The sequence below is a fragment of the Antechinus flavipes genome, chromosome 4 (genome assembly GCF_016432865.1).
Source record: "Antechinus flavipes isolate AdamAnt ecotype Samford, QLD, Australia chromosome 4, AdamAnt_v2, whole genome shotgun sequence".
Taxonomy (NCBI): domain Eukaryota; kingdom Metazoa; phylum Chordata; class Mammalia; order Dasyuromorphia; family Dasyuridae; genus Antechinus; species Antechinus flavipes.
In genome coordinates this window covers 85171965-85195889 of record NC_067401.1, presented here as the reverse complement: position 1 = coordinate 85195889, position 23925 = coordinate 85171965, and the positions used below count along the sequence as shown (strand labels likewise).

Genomic DNA, 23925 nt, shown 5'->3' with positions numbered 1-23925 from the left:
GCTGGGGAACGTTTCCGAGGGAAGTTGCATGCGCAGTGTCCTTACCCTTTATACCTGAAGCATGAACCTCTGTATTTTCCAGAAATAACAGCAGCCTGTTCTTTATTTCTTGCTTTGGCCCTGTGGTCTTCCTCCTCTGCTGCAGCTCAGTCCTTATTGTTAAAGACTCCAAAAGCTGTTTTTAACAGCTAGGCCATGGGAGTTTGGAGGCCAAGGCTAACTTCTGCAGCTTCCTCCATATATCTGGAGCAGATTGGTTAATAAAATGCATGCTGAGAACAGTGGTTCCCCTCTGGAGAAGTGAGGTCCAGATTAATATATTTCCTTAGAGCCTCTATAAGGCAGATCTGAAAGAGGGCAGGATTTTCCTTAGTTCCTTGGGTGATCTCCCTAAGTTTGTCGCAATTAACCTGTTTGTTAATTCCTTTCTTCATGCCTTCAGTGAGGCAGGTTAAGAGGTGATCCCTTTTCTCTCTATCACTATTCCCCTCCTGGTAGTTCCACCTGGAATCTGAAAAAGGCACAGCAGCAGCCCCTGGGGGTATTTACCAGAAGAGGAGAAGGTAGCCATGTCATCCCCAAACTTTTGGACCAGATCCCAGATTCTCTTTTTCTCCTCTATAGTACAACAGGAGGAGATAATGATATTAACATCTCCCTAGGAAAGATCAAATTGGAGGGCAATGGCTTTAAAAACCCCTCAATATACTTTGTGGGGTCCTTCGAGTAATGGCCCAGTCTTCCCTTAATTTGGGAAAAAATCTGACATTGAGAAGGGCACTTGTACTCTGAGTGTCCCTCCCCAAGAGTTTGCTATTTCTCTCAGAGGGCAGAATTTAGAAGGGTGAGCTTCAGCAAGTGTTTCCCCCACCCACACTTAAAAAGCAGCCATACCCCATGAGGGAGGGGTGAACTAAGCTTTCACCTTCCCAAACAGATCATGCAAATAACAAGTATACACTTTTTAATCCTAAATTTCAGATTAAATACCAAAAATCCCAATCAAAAACCTTCAGAAACTTAAAGGTGAAAAGACTGGAACTCTACACCCAGAACAAGACATGTGGTATTGATGTAAATTGTGTCCCCTTTAATCTTGGGGGGGCTCTGATGTAAGCTGTGTCCCCTTTAATCTTTGGGGGAAGGGTGCTCCTGAGTTTCAACCTTCCTCTTCTACCTCTAGAAGGGACCCACCCATTCATGAGGGAAACTCCCAGATAAACTCACATTCAATTGGAGATCTTGGTCAAGGGCATAATTACCACCATCTATTGAGTTGAAGATCAGCCCCTCAAACTGCTCCCAGCTCGGGGCAAGGGCAAATCTGATATAACCAGAGACCTGCCAATCCATTGCTGCTAATTCCTAATCAGGAAAGCTCACTAAGAAGTTGGTTCTTTTAATTGTAAATCCATCTTTGCAAAAATATCCTAACAGGATTTTGTCCACTAAGAAAGCTGTTTTCTTAATGTAAATAAACCTATTCTTGCCACAAACATTGAGGTTTGCAAATTCTTTTGCAAAGCCTTCAACCAGCCAAAGGGGATCTCATTGCTGTCAGGGGTTCTCTCAACCTTCAATTCTCACACCCAACAATTTGAGACCTGAAATGGAGCCAGAGGCTCCTGGAAACAAAATGTCAATAGTTCCTATTTATTCCCCCCTATACTTTGTACTCTTCCTTATGTAGATTGGAAAGATTTTTAAGTGTAAAATGGATTTCCTTAAGCCAAAAGAAGATAGACCACACCCTTTTATAGAATCCAGAGTCCCCTGAGAAGAGTTTGGGGACTTCAAGGGGTTGAGGAACATAGGGACCAATCTAGAAAGAAAATAAAGCTGACTCTAGAGCATGGGTTTTTTGGAAGCCTACCTGGAGAGGCTGAACTGGACATGTCTACATGCAGCAGTCCTGATCATTTTCAATCCCTCCAGGGAGAGAATCTTGAAAGCTTAAGAAAAGCTCAGGGTACTTTGTATCAAGATGCACAAAACAAGTACTTTTAAATTCCAAAATTTCTTTTTCTTTATAATTTGTTTATTTTTTTTCCTTTGTAATTCAGCTGATTGAGAAAAACATAGCAGACAAGACATACTCACATATACCCCAACACAAACTTACTTTGAAATGGACAGACACGAAATAGACAGCTCAGACCAGATTATTTAATTTAAAGCATCCTTTAATAGCTGGCCAGCCAGGACTGATCTCCACTAGACAGGCTAGAAGAGATCAGCCCTGAACCTTTAGCGAGGTACACTTTTAAGCGTGTTTACCACATCCTGGTACAGCCTTGCGGTTACAGATTTCAGAAATCACTGACACAGTTTCTCGTTTACAATGGGGATAGGTCTGGATGTGAGTGAGCACACAAAGAAACCTGTCGACATGTTTTGCAATGTTGTCCTAACTCAGTTAGGCACATACTTCTCAGAAAGTCTGGGACTTCAATTGCTTCTCAGAAAATCTAGGGTCTCATAAACAAGGGGATGGGGCCCAGTCTGAACATAACACTTAATTTAGTTTGAGCAATGTCTGCCTATAAGCCTGAGGCCCCTTGACCCAGGGATGAAGGGGCCAGTCTTTTGCCCATTTCACTCCCCCCCTTTTTATGTTCATAGTTGTGACTCATCTGAGGCCAATGGGGAATAAGTCATACGCAGGGAGCTATGAGGAGGAGGAAAAGGAACAAGAGGACTGGACCTGCAATTAGAGTGACTCATATCAGGACATTGAAGCCTTACAACTGGCCTCCTGGTCATCCAAGTACTTAAACAAGGAGGCGAGCAATTCTCTAATCCCTGACTGACTTGACAACCTCTGCTAGGGAGTCCGCTGATTTTTCTAAATGGGTGATAAGACTCTCTAGAATCTGCATCAACCTGAGAACTAAGAAGGCAAATGTAACACTGGAAAAACTGAGGCAAGATAGAGATCAGAGAGCTCCCAACATTCTATTAATTGGAGAGTTTGATTGACTAGACAGGATTCTATTCTCAAAGTATCCAGTGGTGAATGTGAGTTAAACCAAGGCAGGAATGGGGTCAGAACATTGAGAGTAGGAACAGCAATCTGGTTCTGTCAGTGTGGTGGGAGACACTGGACATTCTGATAGGAGCCAGGAAGTCTGAACTCCCTTTTATCTTGAGTCTCACATTAACAATTTATAACCTTAGAGCAAGTGGCCCTCATTCTTAATGAACCAGAGTGGGGTTTTGCAACTGAGAGGATTGAGGCAGAACAGTTAAGGAAACCAAGGCAGAACAATTTAGGGAAACTGAGGCAGAACCAATTAGGGAAACTGAGTCAGGATAATTAAAGAGGACTGTGGCACAACATTCCACACTCTCTCTCTTATGAATCCTATGTGAAGCAAATAAACCAAAATGAAACTAGAAAAGAAAAAAAAAAATGCAAGGACAATGTTAACATTTTGTTAATGTTAACAATGTTCCAAAGTTAACAGCAGGACAAAGACGCCCTGTTGCAAGCATGTCAGATCCTCTGTAGTTGGGGTACCATATCAGCTAGAGAATCCAGTCTGAGATGGACTGGTTAGGTGGTCTGCAGTCATTTATGCATTTAACTCAGTCTCTGCTTACAGAGCAGCAGGGCTCAAGGGCTCAAGGCCCATTCATAGGAGCAACCCACTCCATGGGAAAGGGTGAGGTTTGGAGTAGTTTCCCTTGTCCCTGCCCAGAGGAACAGACAGGGCTGCAGAAAGGATCAGATTTCAGAGCAGATTATGCATAGACCATCAAGGCAGGCAAACCCCAAACTTTTAGATGCCTGATATCAAACTACAAGGTCCTTTGAGATTGCTGAAATACTAATTAATGAACTGGGGTTATAGGACTGGAAAAAACTGATCAGAGAAGACTGCCAGTCCCAAGACAGGTGTCTGATTTCTGATTGTTTCTTAAAAAAATAATAATTCCAAGAACTGAGTCCTCCAGGGCAATCTGACAGAATAAGGGGTTCCTATTCTTTCAGGTATTTTTAGAAAAATATACCAGTTTCCCCAGTGTTCTATCTCATCCTCCCTTTTTTTCATGGAAAGGCATTATTAATTGACCATTCCACATATAAATCCCAAGAGTGAATCAAAATCCCTATACATAACAGACTAGTACAATAGTATTTCCTAAAAATCCCACAAACATAACAGCAACAGGTGCATAGTTTTAACAAATCCCATCCCAAATCTTAAACACACAGTAATAGATGACCCAGTCAAGGTTTAACAGTCATCAACCATTCCCACAGTCCCCCATATCAGTCCATCAGGTGTGAGAAGACAAAACTTATTAGTTAAAACTACATCCTGGTGAAGATGGTCTGTGGCTCTCAGTCCATGCAGAAGGTGGGTGTGCCATGCTGACAATCAAAGCTGATCAAGGTCCCAGAAGCAAGTCAATATCCATGATTTGACACAAATCTAACAAATAAAGATTAGAACAGTCTGAGATAAAAAGACTGGTCAACAAGACTGCTGCAAAATGTGAAGAACCAGCAGCTTCCTATGTGAAGAGATGACTGATTTACAGGACAGGTACCAGCTGTAGTCTCAAGTCTTAACAGCAGTTAGGTCTCACAGACCACTGTTAATTGTCCCCTTATCATTTAGAAACCTTAAAAAACCCACAAATACCCAATAACAGAGAGATGACCAGGCTAAATACTTATTCGCCTAAGCATTTAGGATACAATGATTACATATAATCAGACTGAAAACAGCAAGGTATGACATAATTGAATTGCATTAACAATCCTATTGACCGTTGCTCTGACCATAGAAATCAATTATGGGACGAAAAATTGCAAGAAATTAACTATAGCATAACATAGTCAAAACTCAACCTTCACCATATATAGGATAAAACAGCTTTAACTCAGTTTTATTCCAATAAATGGTCCCACTAATTGTCAGAGAATAGAGCTTTAAAGCATTAACTAATTAACTATAAGCCCAAGAAATTTTATCTCCAATAACAGGTTCCATTAATCAAATTTCTGGCAGATCCTAAACAAATATTTACTGTAACCTTATAGTGATAACAGTAAGAAATTTGTCCCAATAAGTTGACAACTTAAACAGTTATCCAACTAGATGTTTCATAAGTGAACATTATACATACAAATCAGTTTGTTTTAAAATACCCAATACATAGAAAAATATCCCAAACTGCATGTTGTCCATAACAGAAACATTCTCAAAAGGACAAAGAAAAACTATTATTTTCAGCGGCCCTTTAAATAACCTCAGGATGACCCAATACAATCAGTTAAAAACTTTTACAGAATGACCAAATACCACATAAGAGAATTTGAAAGATTCTTTAAACTTTTAGAAATAATCCTACCAAAGTATGGATCACATTTATGACAATATTCCTCAAGAAAACCGTTATATATCAAGAAACAAATATTCAGTCAATTAACCTAAAAGTAAGTCTGTCCCTTTAAATCAGTTCGCTGTACTGGCAGTAACTTGATTAAAAAAAAAATGGTTGGAACACACTTGGCGGGGTGAGGGGAGGAGAGGATTCCAAGTGGCCACCCTTTCCCCACTCCTGCACTTCTGGACAAAAATTTCCTCAGGTTCCCCACCTATCAGTTTATTTTCTCCCAATATCAAGTTTCTTCCCAAGTCCACCAGTTTCCCAACTTTAACTAGACACTCCACTGCTAAAGTAGCAGAAAGCAATGGGGGTGGGGGTGGGTGAGTTGAATCTTTACCTTTGAAGACAAAAGATCCTCTTCCTGTTTCTCTTTCCCCCACCTCTTCTTCCTGCTGCCAAAAACCTTTCTCTTACTTCCTAAAATCATGCAAACCTTTAATTGTTCCTAGAAACCAATCCTTCATAAATCACCTGCATTCTTCTTTCCAGTTCTCTTCAAAACTTTTAAGATTCACAATATAGTGAATAGCTAGATAACACCATAAAACATAACTTACAATGTTAACATTTAAACTGAATCAAACCAAACTACTTCTTCCTTTTTTTCCCCTTCTTGAATGTTTGTCTGACCACAATTAGCATCTCTCTTATCTGTCCAGAAAGAGCTTGAATTGTATTGCCCTTTCTCTTCCTCTTTAACTAAATCAGGCTGCTTTTTTTCCCTTTATTAATAAAGGTATGCAAAGGCAATAGCAAAATTATATTTCTCATAATTTCAGAATCATCCCAATATTCCTAATCAATTTTTTTTTTCTTCTTGAGTTTCAATTAGATAAGGTTTTATGGCCCTCTACTCTAGCAGGCTCTGAAAACTGTTTTAAGAGGGAAAAAAACTTTCCTGTCAGTTTATTAGTACAACATGTTAAAAAGTTTAAAATCATAAGCAAATTTTCAAATAAACAATTCCCAAATTTCTTAATCATTGTTCTTAAAACTTAACAGAGCTTTTAAATTAACAAAAACAGACAGACAAATCACACAGAACACAACTAGAAGAGTGCCCCCAAAAGGCGCTCAGAATCAGATCAGACCAGATGTGGAGGTCAGCAAGGGGGCTGCAGGGCTGTGTCCATCTTAATCCACTTGCTATAGATACAGGAGTACTCACCAGACCAGACAGATGGCTGCAGGATAGTTAGGCAGCTGCAGAGGCCCCTCAAAATCCTATTAACCAGAACTGACTTTTAAGATGCTCTGTGCCAATTTTGAACCAAATTCAAAAATTTGGGTCTCACTCTCCTGGTCCACAGAAAGAGATTTCTGGAAACTGGGGCTGAGGAAGATCTCTCAGTGGCCACCCCCTAGGATCCATAACCTCTTTCACCCTCCAGGGAGAGGGACTGGCCGTCAGTCTGAACCAAAGCCTTATCTCGGTGGGAACCTCCAAATGAAATGGACAGACACAGGATAGACAACTCGGACCAGATTATTTAATTTAAAGCATCCTTTAATAGCTGGCCAGCCAGGACTGATCTCCACTAGACAGGCTAGAAAAGATCAGCCCTGAACCTTTAGCGAGGTACACTTTTAAGCATGTTTACCACATCCTGGTACAGCCTTGCGGTTACAGATTTCAGAAATCACTGACACAGTTTCTCGTTTACAATGGGGATATGTCTGGATGTGAGTGAGCACACAAAGGAACCTGTCAACGTGTTTTGCAATGTTGTCCTAACTCAGTTAGGCACATACTTCTCAGAAAGTCTGGGATTTCAACTGCTTCTCGGAAAGTCTAGGGTCTCATGAACAGGAGGATGGGGCCCAGTCTGAACATAACACTTCCTTTAATTTAGTTTGAGCAATGTTTGCCTATAAGCCTGAGGCCCCTTGACCCAGGGATGAAGGGGCCAGTCTTTTGTCCATTTCAATTTTAAATTCCTTTTCTTTTTGCCTAGTACAGAGTTATGCCTTTCCTACTTCCTGGAGAAGAAATTCACTTCTTTCTTTACTAGAATTTTTTGTAAATTTTCCTTGTGCAGATCTTTCCTGCAGCCCAGCATGGAAATCTCTACATCCCAGTGATCCCAGATCACATATTTATTCAACTCTAGATTTTCTCTCTTTCAGTACTATATGACAGGTGTGTCTCAGGAGTTTCCACTCCTTGGTGCCATTAAATTCCTCCTCTTACTAACATAACACCTTAGAACCCATAAGATGGCCCCAGCCACCAAAGGTAATACTAGAACTTACTTTTGGTCTGTACACAGAGTTTGCCTGGCTGCTAAAGAACCTATTTTAGTTCCCTTCCTGTTTCCTGGTTCCATCAGTGACTTTACTTCATGGTCCTAGGATCTCTGGACAATCTATGAGGGGGGGGGAAGCTGGAGCTGAGACACAAGGCTATTGAAATCAATGAGATATGTCTCCTTGTGCTTTGACAGGGCCATCCCAAACTCATAATATCTGGATCCTGGACAGAGCCCCGATTTGTAAGAAACAAAATATCTTACCAAAAATTCCATTGACTCCCTGATGAATGCAGGAAAGATATTTTTATATTCTTGCAAGATTGGGTACCTAGGTGAGTAGACACACTTTTGAAACTCCAAAGGCATAATTGTATTTCTTATTCTGAAGCACAAGTCCCTCCCCTGATTGCCTGTTAATTGGATGTTACACAAGTTACTCATGAATCTCCACCCTTCATTATATAGCCAATCTTTGCTCCCAGGGAACTTACAATCTAGAAGGGGGAAGACAGCAGTGGACAACTAAGGGCAAAGGACAAAAGATACTTTTCAACTCTCAGGTCATCACCCCTGATTATTCTCTTTTAGGAGAAGATACTACCCCCACCCCCCAACTATTCCTTGATGTCCTTATGGGTTTCATTTTTCCAATTTAATTTTCATAATTGTGAAAAACAAATGCCCATCCATTTCTCACAATTCTTTAGGGAGTGAATTTGTTAAAATATTCTGTGTGTTTTGGGTATCCTTAGGTTGTCTCTACACATTCTGTCTAAGATCAGTAGGTCGTGTTTGCATAGTGAGTGTGTTTTCTTTTATTTTCTTGTTTTTTGCTTCTTGTGGATTGATTGTCTTTCACTTCTATTTATTTGCATTTCTAATTGTTTGTTTCTTTTCTATTTTGCTTATTATTTTTTGGTGTGTTGGACATAAATTCTACTGTCATGATTCTCATTTCTTTTTTTTTTTTGCAGCTTTTAATCAAAGAAGCAGTTTGCTATATATGTTTACTAGATCAGGAAACTATTGTGAACTTGGAAAGCCACTTATTCTTTTCCCTTATGAGAAAGGATCCAATCCAGTTACTATCAGTCATAATCAAGTCAAAGACCGTTCTGTTTATGTAGCCAGTATATATTGTATAGGTAACAGTATAGTTAGCATCTTTAAACAACCTTTGAGATCCTAATTAGCATATCTTTAGACACATCTAGAACCTGTTTAACTAGGTGGATTCCCCCTAATTTCTCCCAGACTCCTCTCTCCAAATGCCTCTCTGGTTCCTTACATCATAGATCCTGCCTCCCCTCCCCTGAGACTCAAAAGTTGTATCCTTTGAAATGCAAATTATTCATTCATTTATAATTCTGTGTTGTAATTGCTTGAGCCTCTAAAGCTATTTTCACATAACCTGTGATATATGCCTGTGACATCATTTCTTTATGTTCCAACTGAATATTATATTATTTTTATATAATAATCTTACACAATTATCCTCTCCCTAATTAATCTCTAATTACCACTCCTGGTGCCTATTTTCCTTTTCAGAAACCACTTTTTTTTTTTTTCTGGTACAGATACTTTTTTATAGATGTGGGAATGAACCTTTTATTTCTTATCCTAAAGCACAAGATCTCTCCTTCATTAACCCAATGGCTGGGGATAATAAAATTAATAGACTTCCTGGTCCAACCACTGTATGTATCTCCTGGATATGTTCTATTTCCCCCATCATAGAATCCACATTCAAAAATGGCAGAAAACTACTCCTTTGGAGAGGAGAGGTTAATATTAATAACTCATTAAACATGCTCCCTTAGTGCTTGCAGTTAGCTTTCATCCACTTATTATTTGGGGTTGGTTTTTGTCAGTTTATCAGTTCAATGGCTCAATATCTTTTTTTTTTAATTTATTTTTATTTAATAATGACTTTGTATTGACAGAATCCATGCCAGAATAATTTTTTACAACATTATCCCTTGCACTCGCTTATGTTTCGTTTTTTTTCCCCTCCCTCCCTCCCCCCCCGCCAAGATGGCAAGCAGTCCTATATATGTTAAATATGTTGCAGTATATCCTAGATACAATACATATTTGCAGAACCGAACAGTTCTCCTGTTGCACAGGGAGAATTGGATTCAGAAGATAAAAATAACTCGGGAAGAAAATCAAAAATGCAAATAGTTCACATTCGTTTCCCAGTGTTCTTTCTTGGGGTGTAGCTGTTTCTGTCCATCATTTATCCATTGAAACTCAGTTAGGTCTCTTTGTCATAGAAATCCACTTCCATCAGAATACATCCTCATACAATATGGTTGTCGAAGTGTATAATGATCTCCTGGTTCTGCTCATCTCATTTAGCATCAGTCCACGTAGGTCTCTCCAAGCCTCTCTGCATTCATCCTGCTGGTCATTCCTTACAGAGCAATAATATTCCATAACATTCATATACCACAATTTACCCAGCCATTCTCCAATTGATGGGCATCCATTCATTTTCCAGTTTCTAGCCACTACAAACAGGGCTACCACAAACATTTTGGCACATACAGGTCCCTTTCCCTTTTTTAGTATCTCTTTGGGGTATAAGCCCAATAGAAACACTGCTGGATCAAAGGGTATGCACAGTTTGATAACTTTTGGGGCATAATTCCAGATTGCTCTCCAGAATGGTTGGATTCGTTCACAACTCCACCAACAATGCATCAGTGTCCCCGTTTTCCCGCATCCCCTCCAACATTCACCATTATTTTTTCCTGTCATCTTAGCCAATCTGACAGGTGTGTAGTGATATCTCAGAGTTGTCTTAATTTGCATTTCTCTGATCAATAGTGATTTGGAACACTCTTTCATGTGAGTGGTAATAGTTTCAATTTCATCATCTGAAAATTGTATGTTCATATCCTTTGACCATTTATCAATTGGAGAATGGCTTGATTTTTTATAAATTTGAGTCAGTTCTCTATATATTTTGGAAATGAGGCCTTTATCAGAACCTTTAATTGTAAAGATGTTTTCCCAGTTTGTTGCTTCCCTACTAATCTTGTTTGCATTCGTTCTGTTTGTACAAAGGCTTTTTAATTTGATATAATCAAAATTTTCTATTTTGTGATCAGTAATGGTCTCTAGTTCATCTTTGGTCACAAATTTCTTTCTCCTCCACAAGTCTGAGAGATAAACTATTCTATGTTCCTCTAATTTATTTATAATCTCGTTCTTTTTTGCCTAGGTCATGGACCCATTTTGATCTTATCTTGGTATATGGTATTAAGTGTGAGTCCTTGCCTAATTTCTGCCATACTAATTTCCAGTTATCCCAGCAGTTTTTATCAAATAATGAAATCTTATCCCCAAAGTTAGAATCTTTGGGTTTGTCAAACACTAGATTGCTATAGTTGACTATTCTGTCTTGTGAACCTAACCTTTTCCACTGATCAACTAATCTATTTCTTAGCCAATACCAAATGGTTTTGGTGACTGCTGCTTTATAATATAGTTTTAGATCAGGTACAGCTAGACCACCTTCATTTGATTTTTTTTTCATTAATTCCCTTGAGATTCTCGACTTTTTATTGTTCCATATGAATTTTGTTGTTATTTTTTCTAAATCATTAAAATATTTTCTTGGAAGTCTGATTGGTATAGCACTAAATAAATAGATTAGTTTAGGGAGTATTGTCATCTTTATTATATTCCCTCGGCCTATCCAAGAGCACTTAATATTTTTCCAATTATTTAAGCCTGACTTTATTTGTGTGGAAACTTTTTTGTAATTTTGCTCAAATAATTCCTGACTGTCCTTTGGTAGGTAGATTCCCAAATATTTTATGCTATCAACAGTTATTTTGAATGGAATTTCTCTTTGTATCTCTTGCTCTTGGATTTTGTTGGTGGTGTATAAAAATGCTGAGGATTTATGGGGATTTATTTTGTATCCTGCTACTTTGCTAAAATTATGAATTATTTCTAATAGCTTTTTAGTAGAATCTCTGGGGTTCTCTAGTTATACCATCATATCATCTGCAAAGAGTGATAGTTTGGTTTCCTCATTGCCTACTCTAATTCCTTTAATCTCTTTCTCGACTCTTATTGCAGAGGCTAGTGTTTCTAATACAATATTGAATAATAATGGTGATAGTGGGCAACCTTGCTTCACTCCAGATCTTACTGGGAAAGGTTCCAGTTTTTCCCCATTGCATATGATGCTTACTGAAGGTTTTAAATATATGCTCCTGACTATTTTAAGGAAAAGTCCTTTTATTCCTATGCTCTCAAGTGTTTTTATTAGGAATGGCTCTTGGATTTTATCAAATGCTTTTTCTGCATCTATTGAGATGATCATATGGTTTTTGTTTGGTTGGTTATTGATATAGTCAATTATGTTAATAGTTTTCCTAATATTGAACCAGCCCTGCATTCCTGGTATAAATCCTACTTGGTCATAGTGTATTATCCTGGGGATGATTTTCTGTAATCTTTTTGCTAATATTTTATTTAAGATTTTAGCATCAATATTCATTAGGGAGATTGGTCTATAATTTTCTTTCTCTGTTTTCAGTCTACCTGGTTTAGGTATCAGTACCATGTCTGTGTCATAAAAGGAGTTTGGTAGGACTCCTTCAATCCCTACTTTTTCAAATAGTTTATTTAGCATTGGAGTTAATTGATCTTTAAATGTTTGATAGAATTCAGATGTAAATCCATCTGGTCCTGGGGATTTTTTCTTAGGGAGTTGATTGATAGTTTGTTCTATTTCTTTTTCTGAGATGGGAGTGTTTAGGATATTTACTTCTTCCTCTGTTAGTTTGGGCAAGCTATATTTTTGGAGGTATTCTTCTATTTCATTTAAGTTGTCGAATTTATTGGCATAAAGTTGGGCAAAGTAACTCCTAATTATTGCTCTAATTTCCTCTTCATTAGTGGTGAGTTCTCCCTTTTCATTTTTAAGACTAACAATTTGATTTTCCTCTTTCCTTTTTTTAATCAGATTTACTAAGGGTTTGTCTATTTTGTTGGTTTTTTCATAGAACCAACTCTTAGTTTTATTAATTAATTCAATAGTTTTTTTACTTTCAATTTTATTGATCTCTCCTTTTATTTTTAGAATTTCAAGTTTAGTGTTTGACTGGGAATTTTTAATTTGTTCCTTTTCTAGCATTTTTAGTTGCAAGCCCAATTCATTGACCTTCTCTTTCTCTATTTTATACAAATAGGCCTCTAGAGATATGAGATTTCCCCTTATTACCGCTTTGGCTGCATCTCATACATTTTGGTATGATGTCTCATTATTATCGTTTTCTTGGATGAAGTTATTAATTATGTCTATAATTTGCTGTTTTACCCAATCATTCTTTAGTATGAGATTATTTAGTTTCCAATTATTTTTTGGTCTACTTTCCCGTGGCTTTTTATTGAATGTAATTTTCAATGCATCGTGGTCTGAAAAGGATGCATTCACTATTTCTGCCTTACTGCATTTGAGTTTGAGGTTTTTATGTCCTAATATATGGTCAATTTTTGTATAGGTTCCATGAACTACTGAAAAGAAGGTGTATTCCTTTCTGTCCCCATTACATTTTCTCCAGAGATCTATCATATCTCATTTTTCTAGTATTTTATTTATCTCTTTGACTTCTTTCTTATTTATTTTGTGGTTTGATTTATCTAATTCTGAGAGTGCAAGGTTGAGATCTCCCACTATTATAGTTTTACTGTCTATTTCTTCTTGCAGCTCTCTTAATTTCTCTTTTAAGAATTTAGATGCTACACCACTTGGTGCATATATGTTTAATATAGATACTGCTTCATTATTCATTCTACCCTTTAGCAAGATATAGTGCCCTTCCTTATCTCTTTTGATTAGATCAATTTTTGCTTTAGCTTGATCTGAGATCAGGATGGCTACCCCCGCTTTTTTGACTTCACCTGAAGCATAGTAGATTTTGCTCCAACCTTTTACTTTTAACCTGCATGTATCTCCCTGCTTCAGGTGTGTTTCCTGTAAACAACATATTGTAGGATTCTGGCTTTTAATCCATTCTGCTAACCGCTTCCTCTTTATGGAGGAGTTTACCCCGTTCACATTTATGGTTAAAATGACCAATTCTGTATTACTTGCCATGTTGTTAACCCCGGTTTATGCTTTTCTCCCTTCTTACCCCCTTCCCCCCCTTCCCAGTATTAAGCTTGTGAGCACCACTTCCTTCTCACAGCCCTCCCTTTTTTAGTATCCCTCCCCCCCCCTTAGAGTTCTTCTCCCTATCTTACCCCTTTCCCTCCCAGTTACCGTATTCCCTTCCACTTAGCTTATTCCTTCCCTTTTCACTTTTCCCTTCTCACTTTTCAATGAGGTGGGAGAAGTTTCACCATAGATTGAATATGTCTAAAATTTTTCTCTTAAAGCCAATTCTGAAAGCAGTAAAATACTCACTATATTCATCCCTCTCCATTCTTTCTCTCAGATATAATAGGTTTTCTTTGCCTCTTCATGAAATGTAGTACCCCCACTTTCCCCTTTTTCTGGTACAATGTCCTTTCCACATCTAGTTTCTAGAACAAGGTATATCTGTATTCTTTATACATCTTTATAGCCGAAATATAGTTCTCAAGATTAATCTTTACCTTTTTAGATTTCTCTTGAGTTCTGTACTTGTAGATCAAATTTTTTGTTAAGTTCTGTCTTTTTCATCAAAAATAGGTGAAATTCGCTTACTTCGTTGAATGTCCATCTTCTTCTCTGGAAAAAGATGCTCATTCTCGCTGGGTAAGTTATTTTTGGTTGCATACCAAGTTCCTTAGCCTTTTGGAATATCATATTCCAGGCCCTTCGATCCTTTAATGTGGATGCTGCCAGATCCTAGGTAATCCTTATTGTGGCTCCTCGATACTTGAATTGGGTTTTTCTAGCTGCTTGCAGTATTTTTTCCTTCATCTGAGGGTTCTGGCATTTGGCCACTATATTTTTTGGTGTTTTGATTTTAGGATCCCTTTCAGTAGGGGATCGATGAATTCTTTCAATGTCTATTTTACCCTCTGTTTCTATGTCTTCTGGGCAGTTCTCTTTGATAATTTCCTGGAAAATAGTGTCCAGGCTCTTTTTTTCATCATACTTTTCTGGGAGTCCAATGATTCTCAGGTTGTCTCTCCTGGATCTGTTTTCCAGGTCTGTTGTCTTCCCCAGAAGGTATTTCACATTCTTTTCCATTGTTTGATTTTTTTGGATTTGCTTGACTGATTCTTCTTGTCTCCTTGAGTCATTCAATTCCATTTGTTTGACCCTGATTTTCAGTGAAGTATTTTCTTCACTCACTTTTTTAAGATCTTTTTCTAATTGTCCAATTGAGTTCTTTTGTTCTGTGGAATTTTTTTCCATTTCTCCAATTTTTTTTTCCAGTTCACCAATCCTATTTTTCAAGGATTTGGTTTCTTTATCCACTCTCTCTTTAACTGACTTCTCCAGGCTCTTTTCCCAAGCCTCCTTCTCCTTTTGCCAAGCCTCCCTCTCCTTTTCCCATTTTTCTTCTAGCTCTCTTGTGAGAGCCTTTTTAATTTCCTCCATGAGATTCATCTGTGCTGAGGAACATACGATCTCCTCCTTTGGGGATTCACCTGGGGACTGTTTGTTTTTATGCTTTTTGTGGGGGAAGATAAAGGGTGTCCTAAAACTGTTACACATTATTGCATTGAATATTCATTTACATAGAATTTGACCCTAACCCTAAATTCTACTTCTTGACAAAGCAATGACAGACTAAAGATGAAGAATAAGAATTATATTTTTTAGATACAGGCAATGAGGGAATTTAATTTGCTTGTGTCAACAGGATCAAAACCAACCTCTAATCTATAGACTTGAGAAGAAAAGGACAGTAGATTCACTAAAGAAGGGGGATAAGACTTCAGAGAAATAAATCTTAGATGACACCTAGTCCACCCCCATTAGTCCAAGAAAGTTCCTTCAACTCACTTCCAACTCAGGGCCCTCTTCAGATATCAATTAATGTCAACCAGACTGGGACTAACTTCTAACCTGTGGGAGACTGCATGCAAATCATCAGAGCAGGGTAGGGACAGGAGTGTCAGGACACAAACAGAAGTTTAATTAATTTAAGAGAAAATGATATTTACAAATAAGACCTAATTTGCTTGATCAAAGGTGGTCTTATATTCCACAAATGGGCTGAATTATGACATGATCATGCTTAGATATTGAGTTGCCATTTCCATGTGCCCTGTGGGAATAGTCTTGTCTTAAGTTTAGAGGGTGCTTCCTATCTTGTGGGTTCTGTAATAAGAACAGGAGTAAAGCATCTGTCCGTGACAAGTAACTGGGACTGTGAATATGTGATAGGTAGCCCTGAGAAATAGGGGACAAGATTAATCCCTCAATGAACACCTGGTTCTAGTCCAAGAAATATACTTTGTCAGAAGGTAATATCATTCTGAGTGCAAATGATTATTGTTATATAAAGCTCAGGATATATCCTGTTTGTTGGGCCTTAACTCTGGGAAACAGGATATCTACAAAATATTATGCCTTTCCCCACTCTTGGCCAAAGAGATAGCAGCAGGTATATGCCATGGGATATTTCCTAGGCAGCTAATTCCTTAAGAAACTAGGAAGTTAGTCCAAGAAAGTCCAGGAAATCTATTGAAAAGAAGAGACACCAAGAATGTAAATGCCAACACACTCTTGGATCAGGTCCTTGGTGGTTAGGTATCTAACTAAAGGAAAGAGGAAGGAAAAAGCTAAAACAGTAAATTTAGCTTCTTATCTGGAATCTTGGGGCAGCTGTCTTATCTGAATATTGGCTGCTTTGGGAGTCTGTCCATTCAGGAGTAGGGGCTTCAGTTGAAGTCCTGAGAATAGAAAAAAGAAAAAACAAAAACATAATTCCCTACCCTCAAGTTATCTTTGATTTCTTAAATCTATGATCCTTTCAAAAGGAAAAATGAATAAAATTTATAGTTTAATTTTAGACTTTCTCCCTTTTGATTTAATTTTAAATTAAGTAATGTGACTTTAATATATTCAATCTATGATGTAAAAATATGTTGTTATTTGGGATGGAAAGTGCCATCTGAATCCAGAGAGACAGTACTTAGGAAACTGAATGTGGATCAAAGTATCATATTGATGTGTACTTTGAAACCTGCTTGTTCCTTTATCAGGAAGAAGAAACCCATTGGATTATTATCAGCCATCACCTAGTTCCAGACTGTCCTTTTAGTATAGAATGATGTAAGGATGGAATTCTTTATCAGCCTCTGTTGTCTATCTCTTCAACCTCTGAGCATCTTTTAATTATCTTTGTGATCTTGATGATTAGCATATATTTAGAGAAGTCTGAAATCTGATCAGCCAGGTGGATTGTGCCTGGTTCCTCCTTGATCTTTCCCTCTGTGCTACCAAACTTCCCTTCTGTCATAAATCTTTCCTCCACTCCTGAGACATTGAATGTGAAACTATTTTCACATAAGTAAAATAACAAACTTTTGTAATCAGTGAAGCCTGACTTCTTCAGGTTGATTAAACTGTAACTAAATCTCTGTTAAGCTATTTTTATAATATTATTTACAACTATGCTCTCCCAAATTTATTGCTCTCCAGAATCTATTTCTATTTACAATTCCTGTTCCCTATTTTACCTTGTAAGTATTTTTTCTTTCTTGTGTTTTTTCCCTTTTGTTCTGATTTTTCTTGTACAATAGGACAAATATGGAAATATGGTTAAAAGGATTATACATGTACATCAGATTTCTTGTCTTGGGGAAGGGAATTTGAGGGAGAAAAATTTGAAACACAAAATCTTACAAAAATGAAGGTCAAACTATCTTTACGTGTATTTTAAAAGATTAATATTGAGAAAAATGTCAGTGAATCAATAAGTAAAATTTATTGTCTAGCTACTCATTTATTAAAATATTTTCTGTTTTGAATATTGTACTGCCTTTAGCATATTATTGTTTTCATATTTAATTAGCATACTATTAGGCTTATACAAAAGAATTAAGAAATAATTCACTGCTTTCAGGATTTAGAGATGAGTTAAAAACCCAAAATATACATAGTAAGTGTGACTGTTAAATAGTAAAGTTACTTTTTAGATAAATATACCCAAATATAACTAGCCAAGTAAGTGCTTACCCTGAGAGGAGTAACACTGGAAGGCCATGCACCTGCCATTGCTGACATTTTGAAAGCTCCTCTTTGGATATTATTTTGATTATATCCAGATTACTATACACACAAAAAATGATCTCATTATTTTATAGTTAACCCCATAGTTTGTTTGTTTGTTTTTCACTTAAAATACCATAGGTTAGAATGATAACTTTCTTGACTCTAAATGACCTTTGGCTGTTGCAAAAACAACAACAACAACAACACTATTCCATTAAATATTTTTAAGTGCTTATTAAGTGCAAAGCATCATACTAGATATTGGGAGGAGGGGGGGCGGTGAGAGGAGAAATTAAACAGTCCTTGTCCTCAAGATGTTTACACTGTTTGGGGTGGAGAGTAGCTGGAGAAGGGAAGTGAGAATATGTTCACAAATAAGTATGTAGATGTGAAAGATAAGCATGTGCTTTGGACACATATCTGCCAGAAACTTTTTAAAAAACATTTTTTAACATTATTTGATATTGAAGCCATTTCTAGCTTGAAGAGTGATCCAAATTAACATTGTTTCCCCTATCCTTAATCTTATGTCTATGAATATGACTCTTTATCCCAAAGTGATTTATGGTAACACTTTTAGGAGTATTGTACAACGAAAAGATCATGATATATTAAAATACAGTTGCACTAACCCAATAACATACCATTGTATTTATGTATCTCAGTTTGTTTAGCAATTCCCCAACCAATGAAATTGGTTCTACTTAGAGATGAATATTTTAGAAAAGCTTCCTCAAGAAGCAACCCTTGAACTTTACTTTGAGGAAAGACAAAGATGAGGACAAATTGTATTCCAGATATGGGAGACACCCGTGCAAAGACATGGAGATAAATCAGTTTGGAATCAGCTAGTAGTCCAGTCTGACTAGTTCAGGGAGCAGAGAGAGGAGAGTAAAATGAAATAGGGTTTAAAAGATAGATGGGGAAAATTTTTTTTTAAAAAGGTAAAAAAAATAAAATAAATAAGTATATTACAATATGTCTATAACAAAAAATATAACTACCTAGTTAATAAATAAAATTAAGGGAAATTTTAAAAAAAAGATAGATGGGGGAAAGTAGGGCCTCTTTTAAAATTATATATAGCAGCTCTTTTTTGGGATGGGAAAGAATTAGAAATTGAGGGGATGGCTATCAATTGAGGAATGGTTGAAAAGGCTCTGGTGTATGAATGTGATGGAATACTATTGTGCTGTAAAAAATAATGAGCAGATGGATTTCAGAAAAATCTGGAAATACTTACATGAACTTATGCAAAGAAAAGTGAGCAGAACCAAAAAAACATGGTACATTGTAATAGCAATATTGTAAGGATGATCAGCTATGAATAACTTAGCCATTTTCATCAACACAATGATCCAAGATATTTCCAAAGGACTCATGTTGGAAAATGCTATCCACTACATAAAAAGAACTGGTGGAGCCCGATTAAATTGAAGCATATTATTTTCACTTTTTTTTCATGGTTTTGTGTGTGTGTGTGTGTGTGTGTGTGTGTTTCTTCTTTGACTATATGGCGAATATGGAAATATTTTTACATGATTGCACATATATAATCTATATCAAAAAGCATCATAGTGAGGAGGAAGATGAGAGATGGAGCAAAAAAATTCAGAATTCAATTTTTAAAAAATAAATATTAAAATTTGTCTTTATGTAATTGATGAAAACAAATATTTGATAAGTCAGGAACCAAGTTGTGGAGGGCTTTAAATAACGAATTATCCTGGAGACAATGGAGAGCTACTGAAGATTTTTCAGTAGCCCAGTAGCATGATTAAATTCACATTTGGGAGATATCAATTTGGCAACTGTGCAGATGATAGATTGGGAAGGAGATAGAATGGAAACAAGAAAAATGTTTAGACTATTCTAGTAGCTTAAGAATGTGATGAATACTATACCAGAGCAAAAAAATGGAGTTAAAAAAAAGGGGAAGATGGAAGATATAAGGAGGGGAAATCAACACAATTTGGTCATTAAAGAAGTTGGTGGTTGAAATAGAGATACTATTGAAATGAATTTGCTATGGGTTTTGAAGACAATTCAAAAGAAGAATTCTAAAAATGTTTCTCAGTGGAAACCTATAGGGGAAGTGAAAAAAATCTCTCAAAGTAATTTTGAAAGAAACATCATTAATTTGGATACATAATTTCAGGAATGCTGTAAAAATAAATTATAATCATACCTCATATGGGAAATGAAAAGAGAAATTGCAAAGCAAAACATAAATAGATGTCTCATAGTGCCATTTTAGTTCCATAAAGTCCAAAAGACTTTATGGAAAATTCAAAGCTTAATTTGAACCTTTAAGAAAGTTTAGGTTTTGGTTTGGTAAAGGAAGGGGAAAGGAATATCAGGGGGAAAAAATCATTGTGAACCCAAGTGCTTAAGTGGAAATAAGTCATTTGCATGGACTGGAAAGAAGTAATCTGACTAGAGAGAACTGGCCATGTTCTGAAACAATGAAAGATGAAATTGGGAGGTAAATAAGACCAATGAATGTAATACTTCAAAAGCCAACTGAGGAGTATAAATGTAATCTGATTAATTATACAGAACTACTCTAGATTTTTTAGAAGCATTGTGTGGTTTTAAGAAGATTTGGCTATGAATATAATTGATATTAAAGAAAATATATCCAAGGACCTTATAATATTTGTACATAAGTAGATATAAGTGCAAAGTAGATGTATATCATGGTTTTTATTTATTGCTTATTTAAAAATGTTTAATTTTTTTCCAGTCGTGTGGACAACAAGCCCATTCAGGTAAAATTAATTTTATATTTTGTATCTCTTTTAAAGATATTTATTATTTCCTTTCTTTTTAAAGCTCTAGAATAGTAATTCATAATTCTAATTCTATAGCATAATTGCTATATTGAGAGGAGAATACAAAAGTGTGAAATAAAAATAAAATGTCAGGGGAAAATGGAAATTACTGCTTAAAATATTTTTGGCATATTGTCAAAATACTTTCTATTATTCCCAATAGTAAAAAAAATTTCAAGCAATAGGACTTGAAAGTCTGATTTAGTTTTTCTTTGGCAATGTTGTAGTAATTGACAATGAGGCTTCTATCAATGTCCTCTAAAACCCAACTTCTTAAGTTATGTTTTAGAACTTTATAATGGGTCTCATAACTGAATCTGGGGATCTCAAAATTATTATTTATTATCAGTTGTTTTATTTGTATACCTATTTTATATGCCTATATAGCTACAGTCTCATAAAAATTTCTCAGGCAAAAAGGGGTCATAAGCAGAAAAAAGTTTAAGATGACTTGCTCTAAAATATTTCTTATCTGGCTAACTAACCCATATGTGTCCAAGAGAAGGAGTTAGGTGGGGGAATGGTGTTGGAGAAACAAGACTGTTTACTACTAGTGAAGAGCTGAAATCTATTTCAGTCCATGGCTGCAAATCTAAGATCATAAAAATTTAACTACCATGATTAAGAGTCCACTAGATATATTTGAATAATATTTTTAGGAGCCCACTTTGCATCAGGTTATATACATTTTTAGTTTTTTCTGAAAGTATCCTGCCCATCATTTCTTATAACCTAATAGCATTCCATCATAATCATATACTACAATTGGTTCATTCAGTGGATGGACATCCTCTTGATTTCCAATTCTTTACCACTACAAAAAGAATTGCTATAAATATTTTTGTGCATATAGGACCTTTTCATTTTTTTTTTATCTCTTTGAGATATAGACTTTGTTGTTGTGTTTTGGGGTCAAAGGGTATAGCCCTTTGAGCATAGCTTCAATTTGCTTTTCAGAATGATCATATCAATTCATAAGTCTACCAATTGTGCATTAGTGTTCCAATTTTTCCACATACCGTCCAACATTGGTCATTTTACTGTTCTGTCATAATAGCCAATCTGAGAGGTGTAAAGTGGTATCTCAGAGGTGTTTTAATCTATTCTACAATCTACCACTATTTCTTAGCCAGTATAGCAGATTGTTTTGATGATTAATGCTTTGTAATAAAGTTTAAGATAATAGAATGCCTAAACCACCGTCTTTCACTTCAGTCGTATTTTTAGAAAACAAGAAAACTTGTTACAAAAGAATTTCCAATACATACACTTACTACAGATAATTAACCCTATATATCCTACCTCTTACTCCTACTTTTACACTGGCAGAGTATTTTATTCATTTCTATCCTTGACATTATTGTTTTCCAATGCAGTACTTAGTGGACATTTGCTTCAGGAAACAAAATTTTCATTTCTCACTTCCTGTGTGACACGATATTGATATTAGGTTGTTAAAGCCTATAGCAGAGGAACATAAGTTCTGACATGTAACGTTCTTCTCTAAAATATATTGTTCTCTGGGAACAGGTTTCTTTTCAGTTCATTAATCACAAGTGCAGCCAGGGATTAAAGTCCAAATCCAAATATTGTCTCCTTCAAAGTCTTATCCCTTCACTTGGGGCTTGGCTAGTTTTTCTTAGAGGCCTTCTGTAGTCTTGGTTCCAAGAGCTTAAGCTGCCTTCTCTGACTTGTGAATCTCCTCGATTGAATCTGGCTGAGACTCCGAAAGTTTCTAGTGGGCTTGTCCTTTCTGGCCCTGACAGCTCCTCCTTATATATCCCACACTGAGTTTACGCCAGTCATTATATCACTAAGAAATCATTATTTGTTGTAGGATTAAATCAATGCTAAACTAGATTTAACCACTGTCTCCTCAATTCCACTTATTTAGCACCTTGTAAGAATCCTAACACTGACATGTTCTACTAAAATGGAAATTCTTTGATAATAGTTCTTGAATCTGGGAGTAGAGCCAGAGCTGTGGACTCATCACTAGGTAAAATACACTAGAATACTTAAGGGGTAGGACTTTGCTGTACTTTGGGGCCCTCCAGGAAATTGGGCCTTAATCTATTTTGAGCATAGGTCAAGTCAGTCAGAGCAGTATCAGGAAAATGAGACTTGGAATGAGACTTTATTGTGCTTACTGGCCATTTCCAAACCATGCTAGTATTCCAACTCCAATTTCCAACTCTAGCTCCCTATTTAGAGTTTCCCTACTCAAATGTAAAGTCCTTATGGGCAGAAAGTTATCTTTTTTACTTGTATTTATCTCTCCAGCACTTAGTACTGTAGTTAATACATGGAAAGTGCACCTAACAACACAGTATCTTAATTCATTTCAAGTAAAAGTAAAATAGAGAAAGATAGCATTTTTTTTAAAAGTAGAAATTCTCAAGTTGTTCCTTTCCAAAATAAAAGTAGGCAAGTCTAACAAAAAAGGGGAGAAAAAGTTAAGGACTAAATTAAGAAAATATGAATGTAATAAATCTCTGGTGATCAGTTATGTATGGAGACTTTACAAAATTTGGCTACATATAAGGACATAAAATTTCACTAAATACACATTGCTGACTCATACTGAGATTGCAATTCACTAAAGCCTCAAGGTCATTCTCTGTACAACTGTGTTGTTCATATCCTCTCTATCTTAAACCTTTGAGGTATATATATATATATATATATATATATATGTATATATATATATATATATACATACATACATATATACACACATACACAAGTGGTACTGTTTTTCAGTTAGGACCAATTCTCCATTTGGGCTTTTCTTGGTAGGGTTATTGGAATGGTTTGACATTTCCTTCTCTAGACTATTTTACAGATAAAGGAATTGAGGCAAACTGAGTTAAATGTCTTGCCTAAGGTCACATAGCTAGGAAGTGTCTGAGGCTAAATTTCAGTGTAGGAAGAAGAGTCTGTGTGATTCCACTCCCAGAACTCTATTCATTATGCCACTAGTTACCTACATGTACAAATATAAAAGTTTATATTTATCCACATTGAATTTCTTAATAAATTTAACTCAGTACTTTATCCTGTCAAAATACTGTCTCTATCACTTGCTGTATTAATTATCCCTCTCAGCTTTGTGTCATCTGTAAATTTGATTAGTATATCATCTATGCATTTATCCAAGTCATTGATAAAAATGTTAAACAATCCAGTGCTAAGCATAGATCCATTCTCCACAGTAAAGCATTCCACTGGAACCCTTCCTACCATGTTGACA

The 23925-nt window shown here is 36.3% G+C and overlaps 1 protein-coding gene across 1 annotated transcript in view; it reads left to right on the top strand.

Annotated features, from left to right (window-relative positions):
* Positions 1-23925, top strand: part of CATSPERE (catsper channel auxiliary subunit epsilon) — a 202841-nt gene that overhangs the window by 57979 nt on the left and 120937 nt on the right. Inside the window, 1 exon segment of the mRNA XM_051996564.1 lies at positions 20585-20609. Coding sequence (XP_051852524.1) covers positions 20585-20609 — 25 coding nt within the window.